The sequence below is a fragment of the Taeniopygia guttata genome, chromosome 2, assembly GCF_048771995.1.
Source record: "Taeniopygia guttata chromosome 2, bTaeGut7.mat, whole genome shotgun sequence".
Taxonomy (NCBI): Eukaryota; Metazoa; Chordata; class Aves; order Passeriformes; family Estrildidae; genus Taeniopygia; species Taeniopygia guttata.
The window spans coordinates 62,544,613-62,570,217 of NC_133026.1; the positions used below are offsets into that span (position 1 = coordinate 62,544,613).

General features: G+C 44.2%; 1 protein-coding gene across 1 annotated transcript; it reads right to left on the reverse strand.

The window, feature by feature from the left end:
* Positions 1–480: 480 nt before the first annotated feature.
* On the reverse strand, positions 481–25,343 carry PXDC1 (PX domain containing 1). The gene is made up of 5 exons (XM_002197789.7): positions 24,860–25,343; positions 11,804–11,895; positions 11,400–11,517; positions 8,574–8,685; positions 481–2,123 (listed from the first exon to the last, which is right to left on the reverse strand). Exons 1-5 carry the CDS (start codon positions 25,113–25,115, stop codon positions 2,006–2,008), a joined length of 696 nt encoding a protein of 231 aa, XP_002197825.1. The 5' UTR covers positions 25,116–25,343; the 3' UTR covers positions 481–2,005.
* Positions 25,344–25,605: the final 262 nt, after the last annotated feature.

The window sequence follows — 25,605 nt, forward strand, 5'->3', positions numbered from 1 at the left end:
ACTTCATCATGGTTAACTAAGAACACTAGCAGAAGAATTAAAACTAATGAGAGTAAAACAAACAAAAAAATCTTCCCAATTCTAATTCAAGAGGTTGCTCAGAAAGTCTTTGAGGGAGTGATAACATATACCCTTCTACTATAGAAATTTACCTTATAAGAATCTACTTCATCTTAAACAATAATGGCCAAATTTGATTTTACTGATGATCGTGAAAACACAGAAATCTTCCACTAAGCTGAGTGGAATTAACCACATACACCTAGACCTAAGATCAACAACTAGGGAGAGGTTTCATGTGGGTACACATCATGTCTACAGTATAAATAACACATGGAGCACAGAAATTGCTATTACTCAGCATGTTTCAAAAACTATGGAGAAAAGATAAGAGGATGTGACATGTCTGGGAAAGTGTACTCATAACAAGACCAACAAAAAAAAAAAAAAAAAAGAAGGCACTGTTTGAAGCTGCAAAAGTGTACTGAAGGTGAGTTATATTTTATTTCATTAAAATATATTTTAAAAACATACTGTGTAAAAGAATTAGGATTCTCAATAATTTATTATTTACATTAACAAATTCTGTTTGACTGTTACTCTACAGATAGAAATGAAAAGTCTGCAGAAGGGAGTTGTTTCAGCTTCTTCAGGACCAAGCAAGCCTCTTGTCCGAGAAACACATCCAAAAACACATTTCTTTCCATTTCAGTCCCTTCAAAATAATATTTGCAAACAGATGGCAAAAAGCTCAATGAAAGGTCATGCTGGTGAGTGTTGAGCACTCACAGTGAGAGCTGGGAATTCGGGGTGCTCTGCAAAGCAGAGACCCCCGAGGAGACATTAACATCGCACTACTCAACAGTCAAGAGGCTTCAGGGTACGATCCCACTCTTGCTCCCACTGTCCTATTTCTGCTGAAATCCATGGCATTACATAACAAGGAGGCCTGCACTTGACCCCTCCAGGCAGATCTCAGAAAGCTGGACAAATTCCTTGAGACGGGGTGGCAGTGGAGAGACTGTTTTTCCTACCACTGTAGGCACACTGCAGCTTATTCTTTTTCAGTCCAAACGTAACATAAATCTCAGTGTCTTCCTTCCCATCCTCTGGGAAGAAATATGCATAGGGAATTATCGGTCTGATGTAAACATCTGTAAGCACCATTCACATATGCTGGTCCACATGAAAAGAAAAAATATTATCAAAGTGCCTGCCTTGGCCTTGACCCTTCTTAGTGGAGCAGCTCAGCTTTCCCATCGGCTTTCCAGACTTCCAAAATCATCCGGATACCCAAGCATCATGCACAGCTCATCGCAATGCCAGTTGCTGTCTGCTTAACTATTCCAGGAAAGAGCAGTCGCCCTTTCAGCGATTATACAAAAGCCCATGATTAAAAGAAGTAAAGCTGTCAGCTCGTGTGCTCTGTTTCCTGGAGGCACTCAGTGGTATTTCTGACATCTCGTGTAAGGCACCAATCATCCGGTAGCTGAGCAAAAAGCGACTCACGAGACCTCCATTAAGCAACTGCAGAGGGAACTGACAAAATTCAGCTGGTTTGCTTGTCTTCTTGCTTACAAAGCATAAAAAGTGTGGTCACGCCATCCGAGGAAGTTTATGGTGGTATCCTAAAAGGGGAACTCGACTTGCACGACAAGGAGCATGGGTGACTTGTGCCTGCTTCAGCACAAATTTCTGACAGCTGCATCATGGTGGCAATTCCCACAGACATAGCAGAGATTTCCTTGATCCCCAGGAAGCCTCTGCTGCCTTGCTTTCACAGAAACTGAGTTTGTTGTCAGCAGCAAAGCAGATATCTCCTCACAAGATGTCTCCATAACACACAACACACTTATAAAACCAGCTTTGTGGTGCTCTTGCTGCAGCTTCCCTGCTGTTGATCTTGTCTGCACAACCTTATTCACAGAGCTGCAATGCCAGAGATAGCAGAACCTATGGACAAAGAGGTTGGCTGGATGCTGGCTGACTGCACCCCTGAGCAGTCTCAGTCCAGAATGTCAGTCTCAAATGGGACCAGGTGGTAGTATGTCAAATTGGTGACATAAGCTGTTGGATCATCACTGTCTTCCAGCTCTGAGGCAAAGTCACTAACACTTTCAAACCTAAGGAGAGATGAAAAAAAAAAAAACAAAAAAAAACACCAAAAGGCATTAAGTAATTTAGAAAATCAAAGAAATTGGAAAAAATATACTAAGGGAGTGGGAGAAACACTTGGAGCTAATTTCATCCACATCTCCTTCATCTCCTATGCTCATATGTTTATGACTAAACTATGGGCCAGTGAGACCCATGATGCATGAAAGTAAGTTATCTTGTCACACCTGACTTTCAAAGCTACAAGGGAGGGAGGGAGGGAGGGAGGAAGGAAGGGAGGAAGGAAGGGAGGAAGGAAGGGAGGAAGGAAGGGAGGAAGGAAGGGAGGAAGGAAGAGGAAGGAAGGAAGGAAGGAAGGAAGGAAGGAAGGAAGGAAGGAAGGAAGGAAGGAAGGAAGGAAGGAAGGAAGGAAGGAAGGAAGGAAGGAAGGAAGGAAGGAAGGAAGGAAGGAAGGAAGGAAGGAAGGAAGGAAGGAAGGAAGGAAGGAAGGAAGGAAGGAAGGAAGGAAGGAAGGAAGGAAGGAAGGAAGGAAGGAAGGAAGGAAGGAAGGAAGGAAGGAAGGAAGGAAGGAAGGAAGGAAGGAAGGAAGGAAGGAAGGAAGGAAGGAAGGAAGGAAGGAAGGAGGGAAGGGTGAATTGTGCAGTTGAAGTCCACATCCTTCTATTTTGTTCCCACAGCATATGTGAAGAACACATGATGCCTCAGTTCTCACACAAAAGTGAAAAAGAAACTGCCTTTGTTTCACATCTGAATTTGGACTCGCAGTCTTTCACTTCACAGGCACCTTCTCTGGATGTGGCTTTTGTAAGAGACCAAGTGTCTAACATAGGTAGGAAAAAATTACTACAGTGTCCTTCTTCCAGAGTCTAGCTGTCCTTCCCATGGTACGAGGTTTAGATTTTGACAATCAAAGAATCTACAAATATAAAACGATTCCCAAATTGAATTTCACTTGTTTTGGTATTTTCCTCCCCACTTCTCAACACCTGTTTCATAACCTGCACTTTTGCAAGAATTACCTACAGTATCATACCAACTCTCAACCAGAAGGCATCAAGCTGTTAAAAACCTACACTTCTCTCAGTTACACATATTCCCATTCCAGGAAGGTCTGAATTTCTGTGGTAAGAAACATTATTTTCTTTCTAGATAGCCTAGCAGACAAAGACAGTAACTGCAGGCCAAGGATTAAATTTCAGTTTTAGAACCCCTCAGTTTTAAAAAGGGGTATGAAAAACTGTAAAGTTTCTTTTTCTCAAACTCCGTCTTTAATATTTTGAAAGAAATTTCATTCACCATGACAGAGTGAGAAATAAAAGGAAGTAGAAACGGAAAAATTACACAAGATGGAAAAAGAAATTCTAACCTAGCCCTCATTTTAGCATGTGTCTCTAACACCTTTATCAGCCTACTGCAGCTCTCTGAATGGCAGATAAACAGATGAGCTTTAAAATAATTAATATTTAAACCTGCATCTCATCTACACATGAACTAATAAGACTCTTCAGATAAGTGAAACATCCCTCTAACTACACCCTAGAGGGTGATCTAAGAGTTGAGTATTTCAGAGAACCTGAAGAAGAGTGGTAGGGTAAACAAACAGATAAGTCTCCCCCTCCCATCTCTTCCCAAAACTTTATTTAGAAGTATCATGGGTTATTGGATGGCCTGGTCTATGCATCCTGCAATGTATGGCTACATTTCTGTTTTTTCCATCTCCTTCCCGCTTCATCTCATCTTTTTTTAAACTATGACAGCCAAAATAGAGAAACTAATGGATTATTTTGAGCATACACGAATGGATTTTCTCCTGCGGTGCTGTGGCTTTGTTCTTCACTTTAAATGAAACAGCAATGAGACTGAACTTTGAATGTTTATCACCCTCATTCCTCTAGTCCCTCCAGGCTGTTTACTTGCCTGCGTGTGTGGGAATGTGCGCACAAGGGAGTTGACTTGGTATCTTGAAAATACTTTACAGATTACGCTGTGCTGTCTTATGGACTGCAAGTGATCCAGAAACAACAGATTATGAAATACCAGTGGGGCAGATAGAGTGAAGAAAGCAGAAGAGGAGTCAAGGAGGCTATTCAGATTCTGCTCTCTTTCTCTTATCAGCATAAAGCTACATTTTTACATCTGAAAGGTCCCACAGATTTTGTGGTTCTCCAGCCTCACTGAAAGGCCACTACAAGCAGAATGTGAGGTGCAAAGCAGTGGAAGTCAGACGCTGTGGTTAAGCAGAAAGCTTTTCTTGCCACCAAAAATGAAGTGTGTGCACAGCAGTCTGCAAAGCACTGCTCCAGAGTGCTCACACAAAACCAAACTCAATAAACCAGGACTGTTTAATACAGTCAGAAGCTGTGTATGATACCAACAGTCAAAAGGCTTTTAGGCTGTAACCAATAGGTCTTTCTCTCAAAATAAATTCTGCAACTCTACTATGGACCTTCAGATTCCTAAATGCCCAAACTGCTGCCCGTATTTTTTTTTTCTCTAAGTACCTTGACAGACACACTGTCTTTTGCAAGAGCCCACCTCTTGTGCTGTAAGACAAAATTCTTTATCATTTTAACCTCTGTTAATGCATTAGATTTGCTACTCAGATTCACCAGGAAGAAGAGGGAACAAAATAGAAGCTTATGGTTTGGACAGGCTTGCTAGGTAAAAAACTGGTGGCTGGGCTCTAAGAGTGAGGGATGGTGAATGGAGTTAAATCTATTTGGTAGCCTTTCACAAGCAGTGTTTCTCTGGGCTCAGTCAGGGGACAGTCCTGTTGAATATCTTGATCAATGGTCTGAACATGGGGATCAAGTGCACCCTCTGTCAGTTTGCAGATGACACCAAGCTGAGTGGGAGTGCCAATGTGCTGGAGGATCGGAAGGCTCTCCCAGAGGGATCTGGACAGGCTGGATTGATCAGCTGAAGCCAATTGTATGAGCTCCAACAAGACCAAATGCTGAGTCCTGCACTTGCAGCACAACAAGTGACCCCATGCAGAGCTACAGGTTTAGGGTAGAGTGGCTGTAAAACTGCTTGGCAAAAAACGACCTGGAGGTGCTGGTCACCAGCAGCTGAACAGGAATCAGAGTGTGCCCAAGTGGCCAAGAAGGCCAATGGCATCCTGGCCTGTATCAGAAATAGTGACCACTGGGACCAGGGATTCTCCCCCTGTACCCAGCACTGCTGAAACAGCACCTTGAATCCTGTGTCCAGTTCTGGGCCCCGCACAGCAAGAAGGAAATTGAGGTGCTGGAGCACATCCAGAGAAGGGCAAGAGAGCTGGCAAAAGGTCTGTGGCACAAGTCTGACGAGAATTGAGTAAAGGAGTTGGGGCTGTTTAGCCTGGAGAAGAGGAGGCTCAGGGGAGACCTCATTGCTCTCTACAACTGCCTGAAAGGAGGGTAGCCAGGTGCAGGGTTGGACTCTGCTCCAGGCAACAAGTGACAGGGCAAGAAATAAGGGCCTTGAGTTCTACTGGGGAAAGTTTAGATTAGATATTAGGAAAAATTTCTTGACTGAAAGGGTTATCAAGCATCGGAACAAGCTGCCCAGGGAAGTGGTTGAATCACCACCACTGGAAGTATTTAAAAGACGTACATATCACAGAATCATAGAATGGTTTGTTTTGGAAGGGACCTCAAAGATCATCTAGTTCCACTCCCCCTGCCATGGGCAGGGATACCTTCCACTAGGTCAGTTTACTCAGACCCCCATCCAGCCTGATTCTCAATGCCTCCAGGGATGGGGAATCCACAACCTGGGAAACTCATGTCAGTATCTCACAACCCTTATCTAAATATTTTCTTCTTAATAACTAATCTAAACCTATTCTCCTTCAGCTTAAGGCCACTCCCCTTATCCTATCACATGCACCCATGAAAATCCATGCAGATGCTCTACATCTCTCTTGCAGGCCTCCTTCAGGTACTGGAATGTACTTGCCAAAAAGGCAGCTTATCCAATGCCACAGACTCTGCTGCTGGCCAAGAAATGCTAACAGTCTTTGCAGAGAAAGCTACCTCTGTAACAAAACCAAATCATGAGCTCAAATGCATTTATTTACCACCTTTTTCTTTCAAAAGGACTTCAGACTACACTCCAAGAACCACACACACCAGTTATGCCACATGGATGCTGAGCACACTTAGCTTTACCACAGTTTGCAACAGTATGGTGTACTGCCAACTAAAATCAGAGAGAAAATGAAGGAAGCAGAAAAGACCTACTTCAGAACAACAGAGTAAGCAACTGCAACTTCGAAAAGTGCTGTGGTTTCTTTACCAACAAGTATGAGACTTTTCAGCTGATGGATCACTGGGCAGGTAGCTCTGCAGGCTACACAGCTAACCAGTATAGGGAATGAGCTGAAGCTTCAAGCACTTCTTCCTAAAAAATACAGGTTTGCTCTGCAAAATGTCTCTTTCAAGTCCATCAGCAGCCAAAACCCAGAAGTCATAAAGAGTTTAATGCAGCTAAAAGGAAAAAATTCCCATCTGAGGATATTAAGTCCTCAAGGAATTAACTCTGATTTCAGGGTAGAACACACCATAAATCCAATTTTACTGAAACTGAAAGAGAGCAGCATAGGATTTGAAAAATATTAAAGTTTCCTTTCTGGGCCAATAACATACATTTAAACCAACAGTATAGAAAAGCTCTGCTTTTGAAAAAGGTTCAATTTTTAAAAAAACAGCTTTGCTACACTGGTTTCACTATCTCCTGTCTATTATGTCTTGACTATAAAATACAGCTGCAGAATTGGAAAATTTACGGCACCATATAAATCACACATGCAAAATTTATTAACTTTTTGACTCTTGCTCCCTTACTCTTCACATCCTTTGGAAAGTTAACTAAGTTAGGCTGCACAAAGTCAGGCTCTTACCCTAGATTTATTTCTTCCACCAGTTTATGGGAAACCATGCCTATCATTCAGTTTTTATCACATTAGTATTTTCTGATCTTAACAGTCTCTGACTTCAATGGAATGACACTTGGATGATTGTAGTTTCTTATCCCAGGCTGGTAAGCTTTGCTTGGGCTGAAGCACATTTTAAAAATCCATACTAGCTATAAATATTTTTTTCATATTAAAAAAAAATCAAAGTAAGGCAGGAAAAGGCTTTCTTTGGTAATTTTCTCCTATAATTTGTCACTCTCAGTACAAAGAGTGATCCACTGTGAACTATAACAAATTTAATTTCCAGGTATTGGCCTTACAGAATTACCTCTAGTGTGCCATTTAAGCCTCATTATTACAAGCTTATAAGCTTAAATGCTGTTAGCAAGGTCAGGGTTCAAAACACTAAGAGATAAGTTAATGAAAAGACTTCAAGAAATTAGACTCGAGCCAGACATACTCTCCGGCCCCTGACAAAATGTTGCCAAGCTCTAAACCTTGTTACAGACTGGCATTTCAAATCACTGCATTCAAAGATAAAGGCTCCGTAAGTCTTTTAGTATTCTCTTTCCTTCATTTGACTGGTCAAATGAAAACGTTTCTCATCTGAAATACTAGAATGATTCACTACCTGTAGCTCATTGAAATATCAATCACCTGATAGGACAGAAATCTGTAGGAGCATATTTCCATTGATATCCATCTGTGAATACAGTCACTGACTTAAGACCTACATGAATCACGGAATGGTTGGGGTTGGAATAGACCTCTGGAGGTCATTCACTCCAACCCTCTGACAAGGCAGGGTCACTCAGCCAGGGCACGTGACACAGGAACATGTCTAGGTGGGTTTGGAATGCCTCCAGAGAGGGAGACTCCATGACCTCCCTAGGCAGCCTGTTCCAGTGCTCTGCCATCCTCAACATAAAGAAGTTTTTCCTTGTGTTGAGATGGAACTCCTTGTGCTCTAATTTATGGCCATAGAAGCCCTTCTGGTTACAAGTTTCTGACCCCAGAATACCTACATGCATTAGGAAGTAGAATTTTCCAATCAAATCAGTCTAACTTGTCTTTTCCCTAAGGATATACACATGCTACAACAAGTCCCAGCTGAGCAGCTGTTGACCTTTGTTCAATTACTTTCAGGATGTGTTCCCCTCGGAGGGCAGTATTTTGCTTCCCAAGCATTCTACTATCCTTTGCAACAGGATGCCATTTGTTAGGCTGGTTGAGTTTCCAAGTTTGGGCTCAAACCAGCTCTAACCACAGTCATGAGAGAAAGATACAATTCTGTTCACCCTTTGCAGCACCCCTTCGGTAACCTCAGTTCTTTTTTCATATACAGGGGATTGATCACTATGTAGTCAATCATTCTCCCATTTTAACCACTTTAACAGGAAATTGCTGTGAAGTGCTAGCAGTCAGGCCCAGTAACCTTTAACTAGTCAGGATGACAGCTGTTCCAGTCTTGCTCTTAGACAGACAATAACATTTTGCTAGGGGAGTTGGAAAGCTACAGTGAAGGTGACAGCATTTCTCTTGCTCAAACTCCACTTACAAATGTTCTGCTGAATCTACATCCAGGTGCTTCTCTTTTCCATTAGGTATACTGTGGTCAATGACTATTGTTTCAGTGTTGGCTAAACAGAATCCGTTTGATCGCATGATTTCTGTTGGGAGAAGAAAGAAAACAAGATTAAAAAAAAGAAAGCTGGAAAACAACTGTGTATCGTATGTAATTGTCATGGCTATAAACTGAGATGTGCCCATGACATTGAAAATCTGCACAGGAAAGCAGGAATGAAGAGTTGGTTTCACAGCTTCATACATCTGCAAACTGACAGCGCTCAAGCAATTCTATTCACCTAACCAATTCATGACACAAAGCATCTGAAGCAACTATCACTGCCAAATCATAATTGTATTTTTCTTTGACATTCCTAGGCTTAGGCAAAAACCAAAAAAGACATAAAAATGGAAATGAAAAGTGACCTTACAAGTTAATTCAACCACCAGCTCTAAGTTGTGTAAAAACTTGTGTGCATGTTTTACTCTGCCCTTGATACTGCTTATTTGTTTCTGTGTTAGAAGCCTCTAATACAGAATATCTAAAATTTACACTTAATTCCACTGACTTGCTACCATGGGGAGAATTGATAACTAAAAAACAGTATTTAATGCGAATGAGAAGTTAATCCATATCTGTGCTCTATGGAAAATCAAACGAGGCAAGTCACAAGGATTTCTTTCGGTCACACAATTTTAGATGAAGCTAGGACCAACACAAAATAAATGCACATTTCAAAAAAAAACACCACTGACATAAGTAGGATAAGTCTTGATCTGCCTTAAGACACTATGACCCTGTGTTACAGACTTGTATTATCAGCACAACAAAAAATAAACTAGTCTGTGGCACAAAATATGGTAGGCAGAAAGCACACCAACAAATTTCCTCTATATATACAGTTTAAGCAATGAACAGGAAATGAGGCATAAGAGAGGAGGTAATTTTTTTTAACATTACATGCTCCTGCACTAAGGTAAAGCCAATACTCAGTTCCATTTTTTTTTTTTTTTGAGGCTCATCTTTAACTTTCATTCCCTATTCTACTGCAGCTCACTTTAACAGAACACATTTGGGGGTTGTGAAAACACTGAACCCCAGCAGAATCACATTTCATATGACTCATCTTGAGCCAGCATTGTATGATTGTAAAATAAGATTTACGCCATAAATTCAAATTCAGCTTTCATCTTAGACAGCAGCCACTTTCTCTCTTCTCCATCACCTACCACTCTGAGCAGGACCATGTGGGAGACTGTTTTTTTAGAGAATACAAAACATTTTTGCCTGCTTTTCCAAGACTGCAAGCCAGGTAGAAAGCTGCATTATGAGTGAGAGGAATGTCAGTATTTTCCTAGTGTCCTTGACTTGACCTAAGAGTTATAGCATTTCACTGCTGCATGAACTGCTTTACCCATTATCATTTACTGCCATCTACTGACAACGCTGCCAGACACTGAACCATTTCCATTGTGCAACACCCAGATGAGGCAAATATCAATTAACATCAAATTTCCAGCTAGGTTCTTAGCATTAATGGCAGCAATCACTTGAATGATGAAATTAATTACAAGATGCTTCTGTATAGCTGCATAGGTAGAAGAATTAGTTAATTAGGTATGACTTGTCACTACCAACAATAATTTAGAATTAAAACATGCTATTATTCAGCTGAGATAGTTTTGTTAGTACCAAAGAAAATTGATACCATCTCCTTGCCACATTATAAACCTTAGAGGACTATGTAGTATTTCACTTCAATTAACTGTAAATAAGCTCTCCTGGTCACACAAAATCAGGAGTCGGCACTAGGTTTAAACAAAGTGTTTCAATATAGAAATACAAAACCAGGCACACCAGAAGCTCACAGACCTTTTGACAACAGTCAGTAGCAGATGAAGAAGAGAAAGGCTAAAAGAATAGGCAGGGATAGGCTCTCCACTTTACCCACTAGCAATCTGTGGTTCAGAACTTTCTGTGTCTCCACCTGTGACAGGTTTCAATGTACTTTTCCTCCACTTCCATGTCTCATTCCCTTTTGAAGTCACTTTGGCTTTCAGTTCCACCATATCCTATGACAGTGAGTTCCACTCCTTAACTATGCTTTGTATGGAAACAAAACAATATTATAACCTTTCTTTTGTTTGTTTAAAGCCTGTTGTCTGTCAATGATATTGGATAACCTATAGCTCTTGTTTCATAAAAAGTACAGGGTAATTGACCTCCTTCTATTCACAGCTTTGTAGACTTCCATCATACCAGTCTGTAATCTCTGCTCACAGGTGAAGGTGTCCTTATTTAATTAACCCCTTTCTTAGAGAAGCTGTTCAACAACTTGAATCCTCACAGTTTTTTTGTATAATTTTAAATTCTGTAATAACCTGAGATGAAGAAACCAAAATTGTGGATATTGTACTCGAGAGGGCTATGCTCCTCTTCTCTGTTTCCTTCTCCTTTCCTAATAATACCTAATATTCTCACTGCTGGTATCACCCATTGCTTAGCACCCTTTCAAAGAACTGTATAAAAAGCCTCAAAGTGCTAACAGCACTATCATATGTGATTACATGCAGTAAGGACTGAATTTTACTCACATTCACTGCTTTGCATTTGTCAGCCTCCCATTTCACCTGCTACTTTATTGCCTGAATTTACCTTGCACAGTATATCAAGGAAAATTATGTGTTCTATATCACAAAGCACTATTGAGAACTTCCATTTTGAACTGTTGACGCAGAAATAATAATGGAAACAGCAAATGAAGTAATTTTCATTCTTTAATTCTTGTGTAAACTGCAGGTAGGTCACAATTCTTACCTGATATTTTAACTGGACTTTGAAAGCTTGGCTGAATTTTATGGACATTGTCATTTTTTAGAACTTGGTCCAAAGGAGATCTCTCAAAGAACGTAAGGACAACTTCAGACCTTGAATACTTAAAAAGAGAGAAATAAAAACAGACATCAATTTTTAACCAGTAGTTTGCTTTGTCCCTCTTCTCCATTTCCAAACCTTCATAGTATGACAGAAAGACTTATTACAAGTGACAGCTTGGAGGCATCATTACACAGTTTTGGCACTCAGCATTTCTCCAAGTTACTCAATAAATTGCTCCTCCCTTCAGAGTTTGGAAAAGCCCATCACATTCTAATATGCATGAGAGTGCATGTCACCATGAAGGAGGAGTCAAGCTGGGCTAAATTGGAACTTGGCTTACTTACCTTCCAGGGCATGTTTATAATAGTCTTCAGAAGCTTTTCCACTTCATTAAGTCTGGCTTCTATATCATGGGCTTCTTTTATTGTGATGAGCCCTAGAAACAAAGTAAACAGATCATAAACATAAACAAAAGCACACCTATGCACATTTTAGCAGCCAGAAGCAGCCCCTCAGGAAGATGTGGAACAACCTCAAATATGCCTTCCAGAAATGTATTTTAAACCAACTGATGATACAATGTGCACCCCAAACTGAGGTGGGTGTAGTTTACAAGCAGAGTTGCAAGCCTGACACAAACTCAGCTGTTTATGACCATATGTAGGAATTGCAAGACAAGCAGAAGTAGAACCACCTACTCCCTCACCCACAGTTTCACTACACAGCATTCCCAGCAGTGATAGTTAAACAGCCCACTTTCTGCTTCCAAGAAGCATTATTCATCCTTTTCTTTCTGTAAATAGAAAGCAAAAGAAAACCCAAGAAAACCAAAAGACACATCCTACAGATAAGAGGGGGAAAAGTAAACACAAGCTAAACAAAAGGCTTTGAGTGCAGTTTTGTATTTCTCTGATTGTAAGCCCCACTGAGTGGTCCAAGGAAAATTTGTCAGTATCATGTTTTTCAAGTGCAAGACAACTGTTAGGTTTTTTCTTTTCATCTATTCAGTCACTGAATTATTATAGTGCTGCAGAAGGAATTAAGACTGAAATTTCACTGCACAATATCCAGAATGATGCATTACAATGCAATATTGAATTTCTTGGTATGGTGATCTCAAAACACCAATACCATATTTTGTATGTATAACCTGCAGGACATCTCTAACTTTCCCCTCCTCCAGCAGACTGAAGGAAATACAGCACAGGTTAGATGCATGTACAGGGCACATGAGGAGAAGTAAATCTCAAAATCCCACATCCCTCTAGTGGGTCTTTTATTGCTGATATTTGCAACCTACTTTTTCTAATAAAATAATCATTTAACTTCTACATTTGTGCATCTTTTCCAATGAGCAGGACACACCCATGAAAATGAAATACCTAAGAGAAATTATTAAATATAAGAAGCCACAATAAACAAACAAACAAACAAAACCCTAATACAAAGCTAGAACAGGAAAAGACACAATAAATCAGAACCATCAAAATTAAAAATCTGCAAAGCAGTCTGTGAGATAGCACTTCAATATACTACATTGTGTTAAAGTAAGTGTATCTGCATCTTCCTATTCAAAAGACAAACGTAGAGCCATCAAACATGCAGAGTGTGGGAACGGCATCCACAAACAGCTCCAGTCTGCACCACTCCTTGTTGTTTGCTACCAATGAGATACAATCCCACGGAAACTTTCCAGACAAAAGTGTGACTTGGAAGCTGTCAGCTCTCCTCCAGTTACAGCTCTAAATAAAACAGAGATTGTCTCCAAAGCAACCGGGTTTACTTGACAGTTGCCCCACAAAAGTCCCCTGCTTGTATTAGCCTTTCTCTTGCCCAACAGTCCTTCATTTTGCCTGTTTTTCCAGCATGGCTATCGCCTCATCCCAGTACAACTCACCCCTCTCCTGACAGCAGAGCAATGCACACCAGCAGCCATATAAGGGACGTGCTGCGTGTCTTGCTTTGGCTGGGGTACACTACAGTCAGATAGCTTTGCCTGGAAATTCTCTGAAAGGCTGTGAATAAACTCATCTGCATGGGTCCACAGATTGTATACTAGCTGGGCTGTGCTTGCCATTACAGACCTGAATTGCAGACCAGCACCCTTCATTGTCCTAACTATAGGGTGCAGGCCTGGGTGGATCTGCTTCGCCCCTCCACAAATATGTTCCCATCTCACATTTGGATCAAGTTCAAATTTTTCAATGAATGGGCTGTCATCTTCCCTAAAAGAAAGAAAAAGCTGCCAATGGTCACACAGCTCAGACGACCATCCATGATGCTAGAAACACGCTGCTGGCCCTGCTGCAGCCCACATCAGAGAAAACAGAGCCAGCCACCCTGGTGCTAGCTGCCATGGGGTGCCTCCACTTCTCCTGCTGGTCTTGATCCACTCTGCACGAACACTGATACAGTCAGAGCAGAGACTACCCAGCTGTGGCTCCCACCTCATCGCCAACCCAGCAGGGATTCAGCACTCTACTGCAGCCTCTCAAATCTGCCCTTGATCTCGGAGCCTTTCCCAGATAAGCATGCACTGTTGGAACTAGTATTTTACCAGGAAGAGGGATACTTTCAAACAAGTGAAGATATTCAGACTGGGAGGGGGAGAAAAAGAAAAAGGAAAAAAACCAAACCACCTTGGCAACAACCCTGAGCATTCATCCTATGAGGAAAACCAGCCAAGCGATCAGGATTTCTCTCATTAGTAATCAGGGAAAGCATCTGCAGCTCCACATGGTCTTTTTATGCTTCACCAAGAAGTCAGACAAGGCTGCCAGCCTGTTGCACTGTCACAGATCACCCCGTGGGAGGTTTTACAGCTTCTTGCATTCACAAGGAATTTCCAACCCTGGTATATTATCTCTTGGAAAGACACCAGCCATGCAAACCCACACTCCAACCTGGAAACTGGCACAGAAAACTTGTAACATCTGACACTGTAAAAACTGTTTCTTTCTGAAGCTTTCAGTAATATCAAAACCAAAAAGCAGACAGCGTAGGAAGGAGGGTGATACATCTGCCTGGACAGCTTCCTATGTATGTGCTTAATGATTGCAGATGTGCAGCTTTGGGGTGTAACACTGCTGACCTTAAATGAATTCCCTATACAGGGAGTTCAATTTGGCCAGGCGAAAGCCTTTCTTTTCATACATCTGCAACCCAGACAAACAGAAACCACTTGACTGGCCTTATATACTTATATTTAAACCTGTAATTTCTTCTGCAATTGTCATAAAGTTTGTAAGACCCTTATTTATCTTAATTCTACAAGTCTCTGTTTTTAAAAGTTAGCAGATGCTCTTGTGGTTTTCAGTTAGTCACAGACCATGATCCCATAACCTGAGAGACTGCTCCCAACCCCAAAGCCATGCTAACCAGAGCAAGGCACTACCTGCCCAAGCAGCCAGAAGGAGTGGAGGTTCTGGTCCTTCCTTTCCATCCCTTTCAGCACTCTCTAACTGGTTGCTGTCATCAACCCCAGCACCTACGTGCAGGAGGAACACTGGAGTGTCTCAAGGAAAAGTCTCTAGTGTCAATACTGGCTTAAGGTGCTCTCACCCTCCCCTGCACTTCACTTCCTCTCCCACACCACAACACAGAGCTGCTTCTGTTTTGCCAGCACAATTAGGTGAACAGCAGGGAATACCTCAAACCACTCCTGTCAAAGGTTTCAACTCAGGAAACCCCAGACTCCACAGAATAAGCAAGAGACTGCAGGCGAGGATGTCCCATCTAAGCTCCTTCCTAACCCAGGCACTATATTAAGTTTGAGCAGGAGTCAGAATTTGTGTAAAGAAGGGTCACAGAACTGCACCCAGGTTTCCAGGCTTATTCTTCACTTTGTGGGGGTTTCTCCTATGCCTGTCTTCTTCTTTCTCCTATTTGGAAGATTTGTCAAGGCAGAAAGAAAGTGAAAAAAAAAAAAAAAAACAAACCAGAAAACAGAGACTGATGAAGGATCTCCAGACGCTGGAAACGCCTGAACAAACAGACACACAGAAATCAGACATCCCAGCTGACACCGCAGACAGAGCCCAGCACCCCCACCATTCATTAACCTTGACACAAATGCACCAAAATGTGGATGCATCTGAAGCATGTGGGACCCCCTGGCCACATATGAAGCATCCATACAGCAGCTACAACATATCCTGAGGCTGTTGTCTCTGCCCATGGGCCGTAAATACATGTCTAGCCTGTATTTCCATCTGGGGCTTTAACTACCCAAGAACCCTTACTGCATTTGCTATAAAATAAAAACAAGATACCAGTAAAGCAGCCAGTATCCTGGAACCAGTTGTGCCTTCTTCACTTGTTCAGTCATGCAACAGAGCTCAACTCAGAGCGGGGAAATTTGTTAGTGAGGTCATGGTGAAAGGCTGTTCTCATGCTTTTTTCTCAGCTCTGGCCCTTGTCTGGACTGCTAATGGAAAACATGCACAAACTCCTCCCAGGAAAACTTTGCTCTCTGTCTTGTTTACCTATACTGTACTTGGACAATTAGTTCTTATTTCAAGTGATTTAAATGCTATAAACACCTATGTTTATAGTGTTTGAGGTAAATTGGAGTCCCACTGGCTCCTTTTTTTTTGCCACAAACCCCCCTCCAAATACCACAAACTTCTAAGATTCCTTCACCCTGCACACAGGGGAGCCAACAGGCTGGGCGACGGGAGGGATGACACTGCCTAACCTAGTGTGGCACTCACCTGTGCCTGGGAGATTGCTTTATTTTTTATTACACAGTCACTGACCTCATTCAATCCTTTTGACATTTTCTCTGTCCCCTTCTAGACCAAGATCCCCGGGCAGAGTCCTTAAGACTGAAAAGGATTTGCTTTCAGCTTGTGACCAAGCGGAGGTAACAGCTCTGCACAGAGCAATATGTGTCTGGAATAGCATGGCACAAGAAGCACCAGAAGCCTGCAGCTTTCTTCCTGCCCTGGGTCCCTGGTGCCGGGGCAGCTGCAGGAGGCTGGGAGAGCAGGCCAGCAGCTGTGTACCTGGCACGCTGGCTCACAGCGTGGGAGAGGGGCCCAGAGCTACTCACAGGCAGGAAACAAGCTCAGCAGCAAAGGAGAGCGAACAGAGAGCCAACTCCTGATGTAAACACACAAGCCTTGGTAGGACTGTCCTATTACTGCTGTGTGAGCCACCAAATCTGCAACTAATGGCATTCTGGAAACCGTAGATAATGCATCCTGTGTTTCTACCACAGCAAGCAGGACAGGAATTGTAGCATGTGCTTCATGGCTCATAATGAAATCACAGAGCAGTCCTGACAGTCCGTATACACTATAAGCATTGTCTCAAAAATCCTCTAGTGCCTTCCAAGGAAGAGTAGGTTCATGCCCAAGTCAAGTATGTATCTGTAATGTCATGTCCATGATGACATACAGAAGTCTGTTTTTCTGGAGATCTAGAAGTCACTATGTATACATGATACCAAACTGTAGGCAAACTCCATCTCTCCAATATGAAGGACTTCACCTCATGTTTGTGGTCAGGACAGGAGCAAAGAATGTCCAAGAAATACCCTATTTTCCCAAAATCAGTTCTATACATACAGGAAGCTGAGCAAGAGCAGAAGCCAAGGTGTACTTGCTGAAGGTACGTGCAAGATGGAATGTCAATAGTCCTAAATGCTGTGTGTTTCAGCATGCATATGAAGATTAAAGTTGCATTGAACCCATCTCATCTAATTCTCTCTCCATTTCCTACAGAGAGACTGCAGAGTCAGTCTCAAAGGGAAAAAAATGAGTAACAAATAAATCCAGAGAGAAATCCTACTGTGTTCTGCTAATCCACACTGCAAGAAAGATTTGAGGCTTATAGATTTAAATCATGAGTCCATCCTTCTCTCTTTGCACAAGATCCCAAGCAGCAGTTAGGGATTACAAATCTTTAGGGAAGACATATAAGCTGCCTTGCATGGGACACTGCTACTTTGCTGTCTCTCCTGACCAGACTTCAAAGGGAGATGTGCCCCTTTTCCCCAGCTACAGCATTAATTACCACTGCAGTGCTAAAACTTTTTTATCCTTTTCCCTCATAACTCCTTGCCCTCAGATATGTTCTATGCACATGGACAATCGAGGATGTAGATGGAGCAATAGAAGGAAGGTCCTAGTCATTAGAGAATAATGTTAAACTAAAGAGTCCAGTTTGGTTCATCCAAAGAAGGGCCAGGTCCAAAGTCAGATCAGGCTGTTAGGGACCATATTTAGTTGACTTCTAAACAGATCCATGGACAAATATTTCACTGAAACATGCAGAAACTGAAGCTACTCAGCTGGTACGTGGATCAGGGCTGAAAGATAACAAATAGGCCCCACTTTTTCTGCTGTTTTGTTCCTTTGCACTGCTTCCTACTTCCTCCATCTGCTTAACTGGGTCTTCTCAATACCATTTCAGCTGTCATTGTTCCCCTGCTTCAAGGCCACCATCCCTTGCTCCTCCTGGCAGCTGCCCAGGTAGGATACCCCCTCACGTGTTCCCTCAACCTTGCCACCTGGTGGCATTAGCCACTTAAGGATGGAATTCTGAAAAGGCCAAACCAGCTCCCATTAACAGCTGCCTCCTCTCTGATAAGGAGGGAAGGATAAAAGATTTGCTAGAAGGGCAAAGGAATACTCAGGGGTATGTAAAGGCAGGAAATGAAAAAAAACCCCAGCAGATGGGAAAGCTTGTTTCACATGACTTTTCTTCAATAACTGCAGAAATAACACCACAGGGATCCCTTAAGCCCAAAGACTTGATAAGATCCAGAAAAGGGCAGATAATTACAGCAATCAGGGATGTCAGATCTTCAATTACTAGAGACCAGGGCTGTCATTTTTTTGTTCTCTGCCTGTTATTTATGCTGTCTTCTGCAGCATCTGGTTCACATCACCAGGGACAGGATCCTAGAGCTAGCTACAGCACTAGTCTGACTTAAGTCTGGCGCCTCTAGCAGCTCCTCTTTGATGCCTCTTGCCTAATTCTTCAGCCCCTCTCTTTTGGGGCAGACACGCTTGCCCCTTCCCCTTGTGGGGGAGTTCATCCATGTCATGTCACAGGAGTCACTACAGCCTTTCAAAGGATTTGCTATTGATGCAGTATCACTGACAAGATCCCCCTTGGTGGCATTACTGAGGGAGCAACTAAAAGGACACAGCAGAGCTGAAGAGAGGGGTGGGTGTAGGAAGGTGGACTTTTGATATTTATCACATTGTGCTGCCCTTCTTAAGCTTGATGATGAGGACCAAAATTTTTCAAGAGGTATCAGTACACAAAATGTGTGCGAGTCACTCCATATTTTCAGAAGTTCCACTAGGTAGTAGCAAACATATTGAAGATACTGAGATAAATCTGTTTGATCAGAAAGAGAGAGAGCTTTTGAAACCCTGCCTACACCTTTCTTCTTTTGGAGTTCATATGAGGCATATGCAGGATGGGGAGAAGTCCTGCCCAAACAACTGTCTGACTGAAATCCCCCAAAGCAAAAGTGACCATAACCTGAGGACCCTGGCACACTCAAATGCCCATGCAAAGAAAGGCATAGGTAACTTGAGGCAAGTTAAAAGCTGAGAAAACCAGACCCTCAAGATGATGGGTTCTCCACACGTTGTATTATTAGTTATGGGATCTCCCAGGATCGCTGGAATGGAGAAGGCATGTTTTGGTGGCAGAACACAGCAGACAGGCTTTCCCCAAAAAGTTCCCTGTCTTGATGCCTGATGAGCCACAAGAAAGAAAAAGATGTCAAAGAAGCATGAGATAAGAGTGAAGAAAGCAGTCAAAACCTGATGAAAAATGCAAGCTCCTACAACCATTTTTAGCGCTGATTTCTTATCAGGTGAGAGCTGTCATGAAAACCACACCTCATTTCCATTCCTTTCCACCAAAAACTTCCCTGACACATTGCCTTGGCTTACCACAAAAAGGCAACTTGTGTCTGGCTTTATAACAACAGGGTCAGCTCCATTTATCTACATTATTACAAATGAACCATGAAAAACAGCTGATAAAAAAACAAACCCAGAAGGCACAAACTTAATTTTGGTTATACAGTTCTGCTAGAGCCTGATAACCAAGAGCTGCATCTTTTGTCTGCCAGAGAGAAGCTCTGAGCAAGCTCCACTAATGAACTGTTGACAATGTCAACAATGAAAAGAGCACAATAGATGCAGTGTGTTTATCTGTATTGTCACAGCACCGAGAAACAGCTGCTGTCTGTGGAAACCACTATGCTGCCTCTGTAGAGCTCCCTCTTCTCATAAATCACACTCCCAGATGGTCTCATAAACAACAACAACAACAAAAATGCTATAATGCAGGATATAGAAAACTAAGTTATGAACACGGCGTTTGCAAGCAAACAATGTTCCTGGGCTGGATCTTTGGGAACTGCCCTCTGTGCTGTGCACATCCCACCCATGGCAGCCCTGGAGGAGCTTCCCACTGCACAGCCACTGGGACATGGAAAACAGCTGATCACCTGCTTCCTGCAGGAGGATGCCACCCCAGAGGCAGGCACAAGGCTTGGAGCTAGAGCTCAGCCTAGTCTGAGGTCTGTGAGGGACTGCTCAGATCTGCTGCAGGTGAAGTGACTGCTTCTAGGCTACGAGGTAAAATAAAGGCGCAAGGTTTCTATAGGAAACCTCCACCACCACTAGAAAACTTCTATGGATGGACAGAGGTTGAGCGCCTGTAAGGTGGAAGGGAAGAGAGAAGTTCTGCAGAGCCATAAATATCCATGGATGGTAGCACACCAGTGAGGGAAACCTGGAGGCAAACAAAAGGATCAGAGAGGAAATAACAGAAAGAAGAAAAAGGGGGAAAAAGACCACAACAAAGCAGAATGAGACAGAGGAAGCATGGAAAGGAGGAAAGTGAGAACTTTAGCTAGAGAGGCCGCTCTAGTAATAAAATAAATCTGTCAGAGGGTTTCTCATTTGGCAGCTCAGAGTTATCAAAGCAGGACCAGGCACTACAGGTAGGTACAATATGAACAGTTACATTGGAAGAGCATCTGAGCCTCTGTTCTGATAACAAAGGCAAAAAATAAATGCAGAGGAGGATTGCCAGAAACCACCTCGCCACTCCAAAGGCAAAACAAATCCCAGTTTTGAAAGGCTGCTAGTAAGCTCTTTTGGCTTCCTTAAGGGGTTGATTCTGCCCACACTGAACTCAGAGGTGAAGGAGGTGTGTGACTGCTGACTGCATTGAAGCTGACTCAAGTTCAAGGATAAACTTTAGATGAGACCTCCTCACAAATGGTATTTAGAGAAAATAGGAAAGGAGGGGGGGTGGGGAAAGGAAGAGTCCTTTTCCAGATGTGTATCTCAGTTTTGGTGTCTGTTTGGTCTGTTGCAACTATTTCTATTTCCATTATTTCCATCCATTTTAAGTCAGTCTAAGTCCGTAGCTGTGCCTTTCTCAAGAAGACTGATTAAATGCAAAAGCAGACTTTGCATAGAAAAACAGTTTAGTAACATTAGGCTGTGATCATTGCAGGAGTGAACAAACCCATGTTTTCCTGTGATCCTCTTTTGTACATTGGCTTAGAGCAAGGGACAGGCAGATTTCAAAGACAAAATACTAGCAAGTTATTGGTAACATCACAGTGAATCATACTTAGTCACCCTGCAGGTATGCACATATCTAACCTTGTTTACCAGCTTCCTACTGAGATGCCTTGTGTTGCTGAACATCCTTGGCCTTTAGCATCACTGTACACTCCAGATGCAGAGAGTGCATTCTGCCACGTGTTCTTACTAGTTACTAAAGACAAAACAAAACTGTGGCAATGCCCTACTCCCCCCATGGGACTTCCCCATCTCTCATATCTAAGAAAGGATAAGATGAACAGCCACTGCAGACAGCTACACCTCACACCCTCTCTTCTGCAATCTCAAAGCACTCAGCAGCTCCAACAAATAAGGAAGGGGAGAGCATTGTGGAAGTCAGTCTGAGAGGATGAGAGGTCAAGAAAGGAATGGAGAGAATGGTTTCCTCATGCTGAGCAAGAAAAAGAGCACACTCCTGCACAGCATGAACTGACTGCTGAAGCCAGCAATAAAGGTAACAACCAACTCTTTCTAAAATTGCTGACGTTTTTAAAATAACCACAACCTTCGTTTAAAAAGTTAATAACATCAAATAGCTCAAGCTTCCACTCAGTCATATCCCTTAAATGTAACACACTGCAGCTTGACTGAGCTGTAGGATAATGCTAGTCCTTTTAATGCTCCTTAGGCAAATCTGTAGGGACTTTGGAGTCCTTCAATGCAATGCAAATTTGGTTTGCAACACTTTATCACTTCCTCCAGATAAAAGGCACAGCTGATATTCACCTTCTTTCAGGAAGCCCAAGATAAACACACACACACATATGAACATTTACATATGCAAATACATTTGTGCATATATATATATATATATATATATATATATATATATACACACACATAAATACACAGAAATGTATATGACTAGGTGCTAACTCACACAAGAATGGGCTTTTGTCAGGTATTTTTGTTGGGTTAAGTACATTGAGCTTCACTGTACACACCAGGACATCTTTTAAACATGGCATTAAGAAACCATGCTTACCCCATTAATTTTGTAAAGACTGGACATGCCCCATGCAATTTCTTTTTACATGCAAAGCTTTGCATCACTGTCACTTAGTTAAATGCGATTTTTATTTTCAACTTTGTCAAGTTATCAGAGGCTGTAGCCAGCCAATTTAAAATGTTGGTATGATGAAGTGTTTGTTAGGCAGAGAAGCATACTCTGCAAAGTAATTTTCTTTAGAGTAGGAGCAGCATAATTTTAAACAGAGAATTGCTGAAATTGTGACGCACGCTGTAATTGCTTAGAAACTACTCCTGATTTTTATTCTGCCTCTGTTGCAAAGTTAACCCCCACCCCTTCAACAAGCTAAACAGATCATAATCTACTTATATTAGGTTTCGATTCTTCAAATCCTGAAGTGATGCTTTGCTCATTCCCCATTCTACTGAAGTCAGTGTTCCTGAGATAAAGGTAAGTCAAGGTTGCTGGCTCTAGGCTTTAGGCAGAGATTGAGCAACACAGGCTGAGGATGGTTAATCATTCCCAGCTATTCAGGCATGAATATCTTCTACCTGGGATCTGTCAAGAAAAGCCAGTGCAAGGGACTATAATCCCATCTGTCTCAAACCGCACAAATAATGCTTCAGAGAGAAGTGAAAAGAGTTGAATACTTTGCAAAAGCTCTGTCAGGCCTTGAGACAGGAGAGGAACCATGCTTGCTTGAGAGAGGCACTGAGGAATGAGAAGGGCTTTTAGGATTAGCCGCAGCTCCTGTGAGTAACCAGCACTGGGAGGGGAGGCAGGCCAAGGATAGAGTCCATTTGCAGCCAGACACAGCACACGCCCCAGTCCAGCTGCCAAGCCACTCTTCAGAACCCCATAAAGCCAACAAGAAGGACTACTGGGACCCTGGGACGTCAATTTTTAGTCACAGTGACTCTGGTAGGTGCTGTGTCCTGCAGGCCACAGCCAGGCTCGCTCCAAACCTACCCAGCATCCTCAGAAGCCATGGCCCAGGTGCCACATACACTCGAAGGCCACGTTACTGAGCATTTGCTGCCACTCAGCACTAGTAAAAATCACACCCGCAGTTCTTTGGGTAGGACACACGCGGTGCCTAACAAACTTCTGCGGTACTTTAGATCCCTGGTCAGCAAGAGAAACGCATGAGGCACCGTTCGTGCCGACACACACCAGGACTGAGAGGAGGGCTCTGACTTCCGCAGGCACAGCCCCATTCCCAGCCTGCACCCAAGCGGGAGGAGACAGCCCCCCTCCGGCACCCAGCCCTGCGAACATCTCCCACTCGCGGCCCGGAGCGGGCAGGGCTGCGGGGTGCGGCCGCCCTGCGCCCATCCCCGCCGACTGCAGAGGGCACTCGGGGCCCGCCAGTGGCTGCCGAGGCCCGGGGCCGGCGGGGCCGAGCTGCCACCTCCGGCAGCGGGGACGGGACAGCCCAGTGCCAGCGGACACAGGCCGGGGAGAGCTTGGACAGGGGAAGGAACGAGCGTTTTAATGTGAGGCACATTAAAAAAAACCCAAACCAAACCTACCACTGGAGGTTAGGGATCTGGCAGGACCATGGAAAAAGACGCGTGTCACTATAAACACCTGTCAGAAAACATCCCTGGGGACGCAGGGAGAGATCGCCACTGGCAGGGAACAGAGCTCGCTGTCACACAGGGACGGCCCAGGAATGAAGTCCGGGGGGTTTACACCTCTACGAGCGGTGGAGACCCAGTTCAGAGAACAGCAAAAAGCAGACCCTCTGCAAGGGGTCTCACTAGCAAGGTGGGAGGCTAAATGAAAGCTAAGGGAAACTCTTCCATCCTCTCACGGAGAAAATCATGCACAGAATATCAGCTTTTCCCCGTTCCTGGTCAATCAATTTATGTTGTAACTCAAACAAGTGGGGAGACTGGAAGTGCTAGGCATACACCCATTTTCAGATGACTGGATGCTCCTCACCACTCTGCACACTTGAAATACGTTAGAGTAGAACACTTAACTCTATCTACAGAATACCCCAACACTTAAAGTAAACCCGACCCGCAAGACATCTAGGGTACATCCTGCTTCTGCACAGCAAGGCCTGAGCTTGGACAACATCGCTCGAGTTTGGTTTATCCACTTCAGAAACTGGAAGAGAACAGACGTCTCTACTAACCGCTGCTGCAATTCCCGTTTTCACAGAAGTTATGCGAGGAATTATGCCAGCTCCCAGAGTTACTCCGTCCCTTGGCAAGTGCGGCAGCCCTTTTTTTTTTTTTTTTGCCCTCTCCTTGTGGCAAATAACATACCACCATGCGGAGATTTTTCAGCTACACCCTTTTTCTTGCCAACCACCCCCAGCCCTTCCACGGGGAACCCGGAGGCACCGGAGAGGGGCAGCGCCAACGGGCTCTGTTCCCCCAGCCCAGCCTAGCCTGGAACCGCGCAGCTGGAGACAGCAGCAGCGATACTGGGGTCACCTTCCTGCGTGGAGCCCTCGGTTACAAATGTATAGTTAAAAAAAATAAAATTAAAAAAAAATAAAGAAAAAAAGAAAAGTAAAGAAATGAAAGAAACAAAAAAGAGGGGAAAAAAAAAAAAAAAAAAAAGAGAAACACAAATCAACACCCCGGGAGGAGTTTCCGACCGCAAAACGCCCCCGCAGTTTTTCTGCCCCCCCGCCCCGTCCGGTTCTCAGCGGTTCCAGCTCCTCGCCCCGTCCCTTCCGCCGAGAGGGACCGCTCACCCGCCCGTCCGCCCCGGCCACCGCCACCCCCGGGGAAGCGGCGGCCGAAACCCCCCGCCCGCCGAGCAGAGAGCGCCAGAGCCGCGGAGGCTGCTCAAACCTTGGAGCAAGGGAGAGCGGGACAGCTCGGGCCGGTCCTCGGGGAAGGAGTCGAGGAGCCGCTTGAAGAGGCGGCCGAGGTCGGAGTAGCTGCGGTGCAGGTAGAGGATGTTGCGGTCCGACCACTCGGTGCGGATCTCGTAGAACTCCTCCTCGTCGCCCCGCCGGCTGATGATGAGCCGCCGGATGCCGTTCACCCAGCAGCCCCGCACGTACATGTTCACCAGTGAGGTGCCCTCAAACACGGCCGAAGCCATCCCGCCGCCGCCCGCACATCCCCCGCCGCCGGCGCAGGGCGAAGCGCACCGCCTCGCGCCGCCGTGGCCAAGTTAACAGGAGGAGGAGGAGGAAGGAGGAGGAGGAAGAGAGAAGGGGGGGGTGCCACCCGCCGCACGGCCCCCCCCGGCCTGGCCCTGCCCGCCGGGGCTGTGTCGCCTCCCGGCGCTGGAGGAGGCTGGCTAGTGCCGCACAGACAGCGGCCGCAGCGAGGGGACGGCCCGGGCACCCTGCCCCGCCGAGCAGGGCGGCTCTCACCCCCTCCGGGGCGGGGAGCAGGGTGGCTCGGCCCCTTCTTCTCGGCTCCGCAGGAAGGCAGAGTCCCTCCCGTCCAAAGGCGCGGAGACGCCCCCGCCCCGCAGCCAGCGCCCACCCTCTTCGCCGAACCCTGCGGTCCCCGCGGGGCGGGATCCTCCTCTTCCTTCTCGGGACGTTTTCGTAGACACCGCAGACATGACGAGGAATTTTTTT

Coding starts and splice junctions, on each gene's coding strand:
- PXDC1 (XM_002197789.7), bottom strand. CDS start 25,115: ATGGCTTCGGCCGTGTTTGAGGGCACCTCACTGGTGAACATGTACGTG. Junction 11,518..11,803: donor TTATAAACATGCCCTGGAAG/GTAAGTAAGCCA, acceptor TCTCTTTTTAAG/TATTCAAGGTCTGAAGTTGT. Junction 8,686..11,399: donor AAGTCCAGTTAAAATATCAG/GTAAGAATTGTG, acceptor TTCTCCCAACAG/AAATCATGCGATCAAACGGA.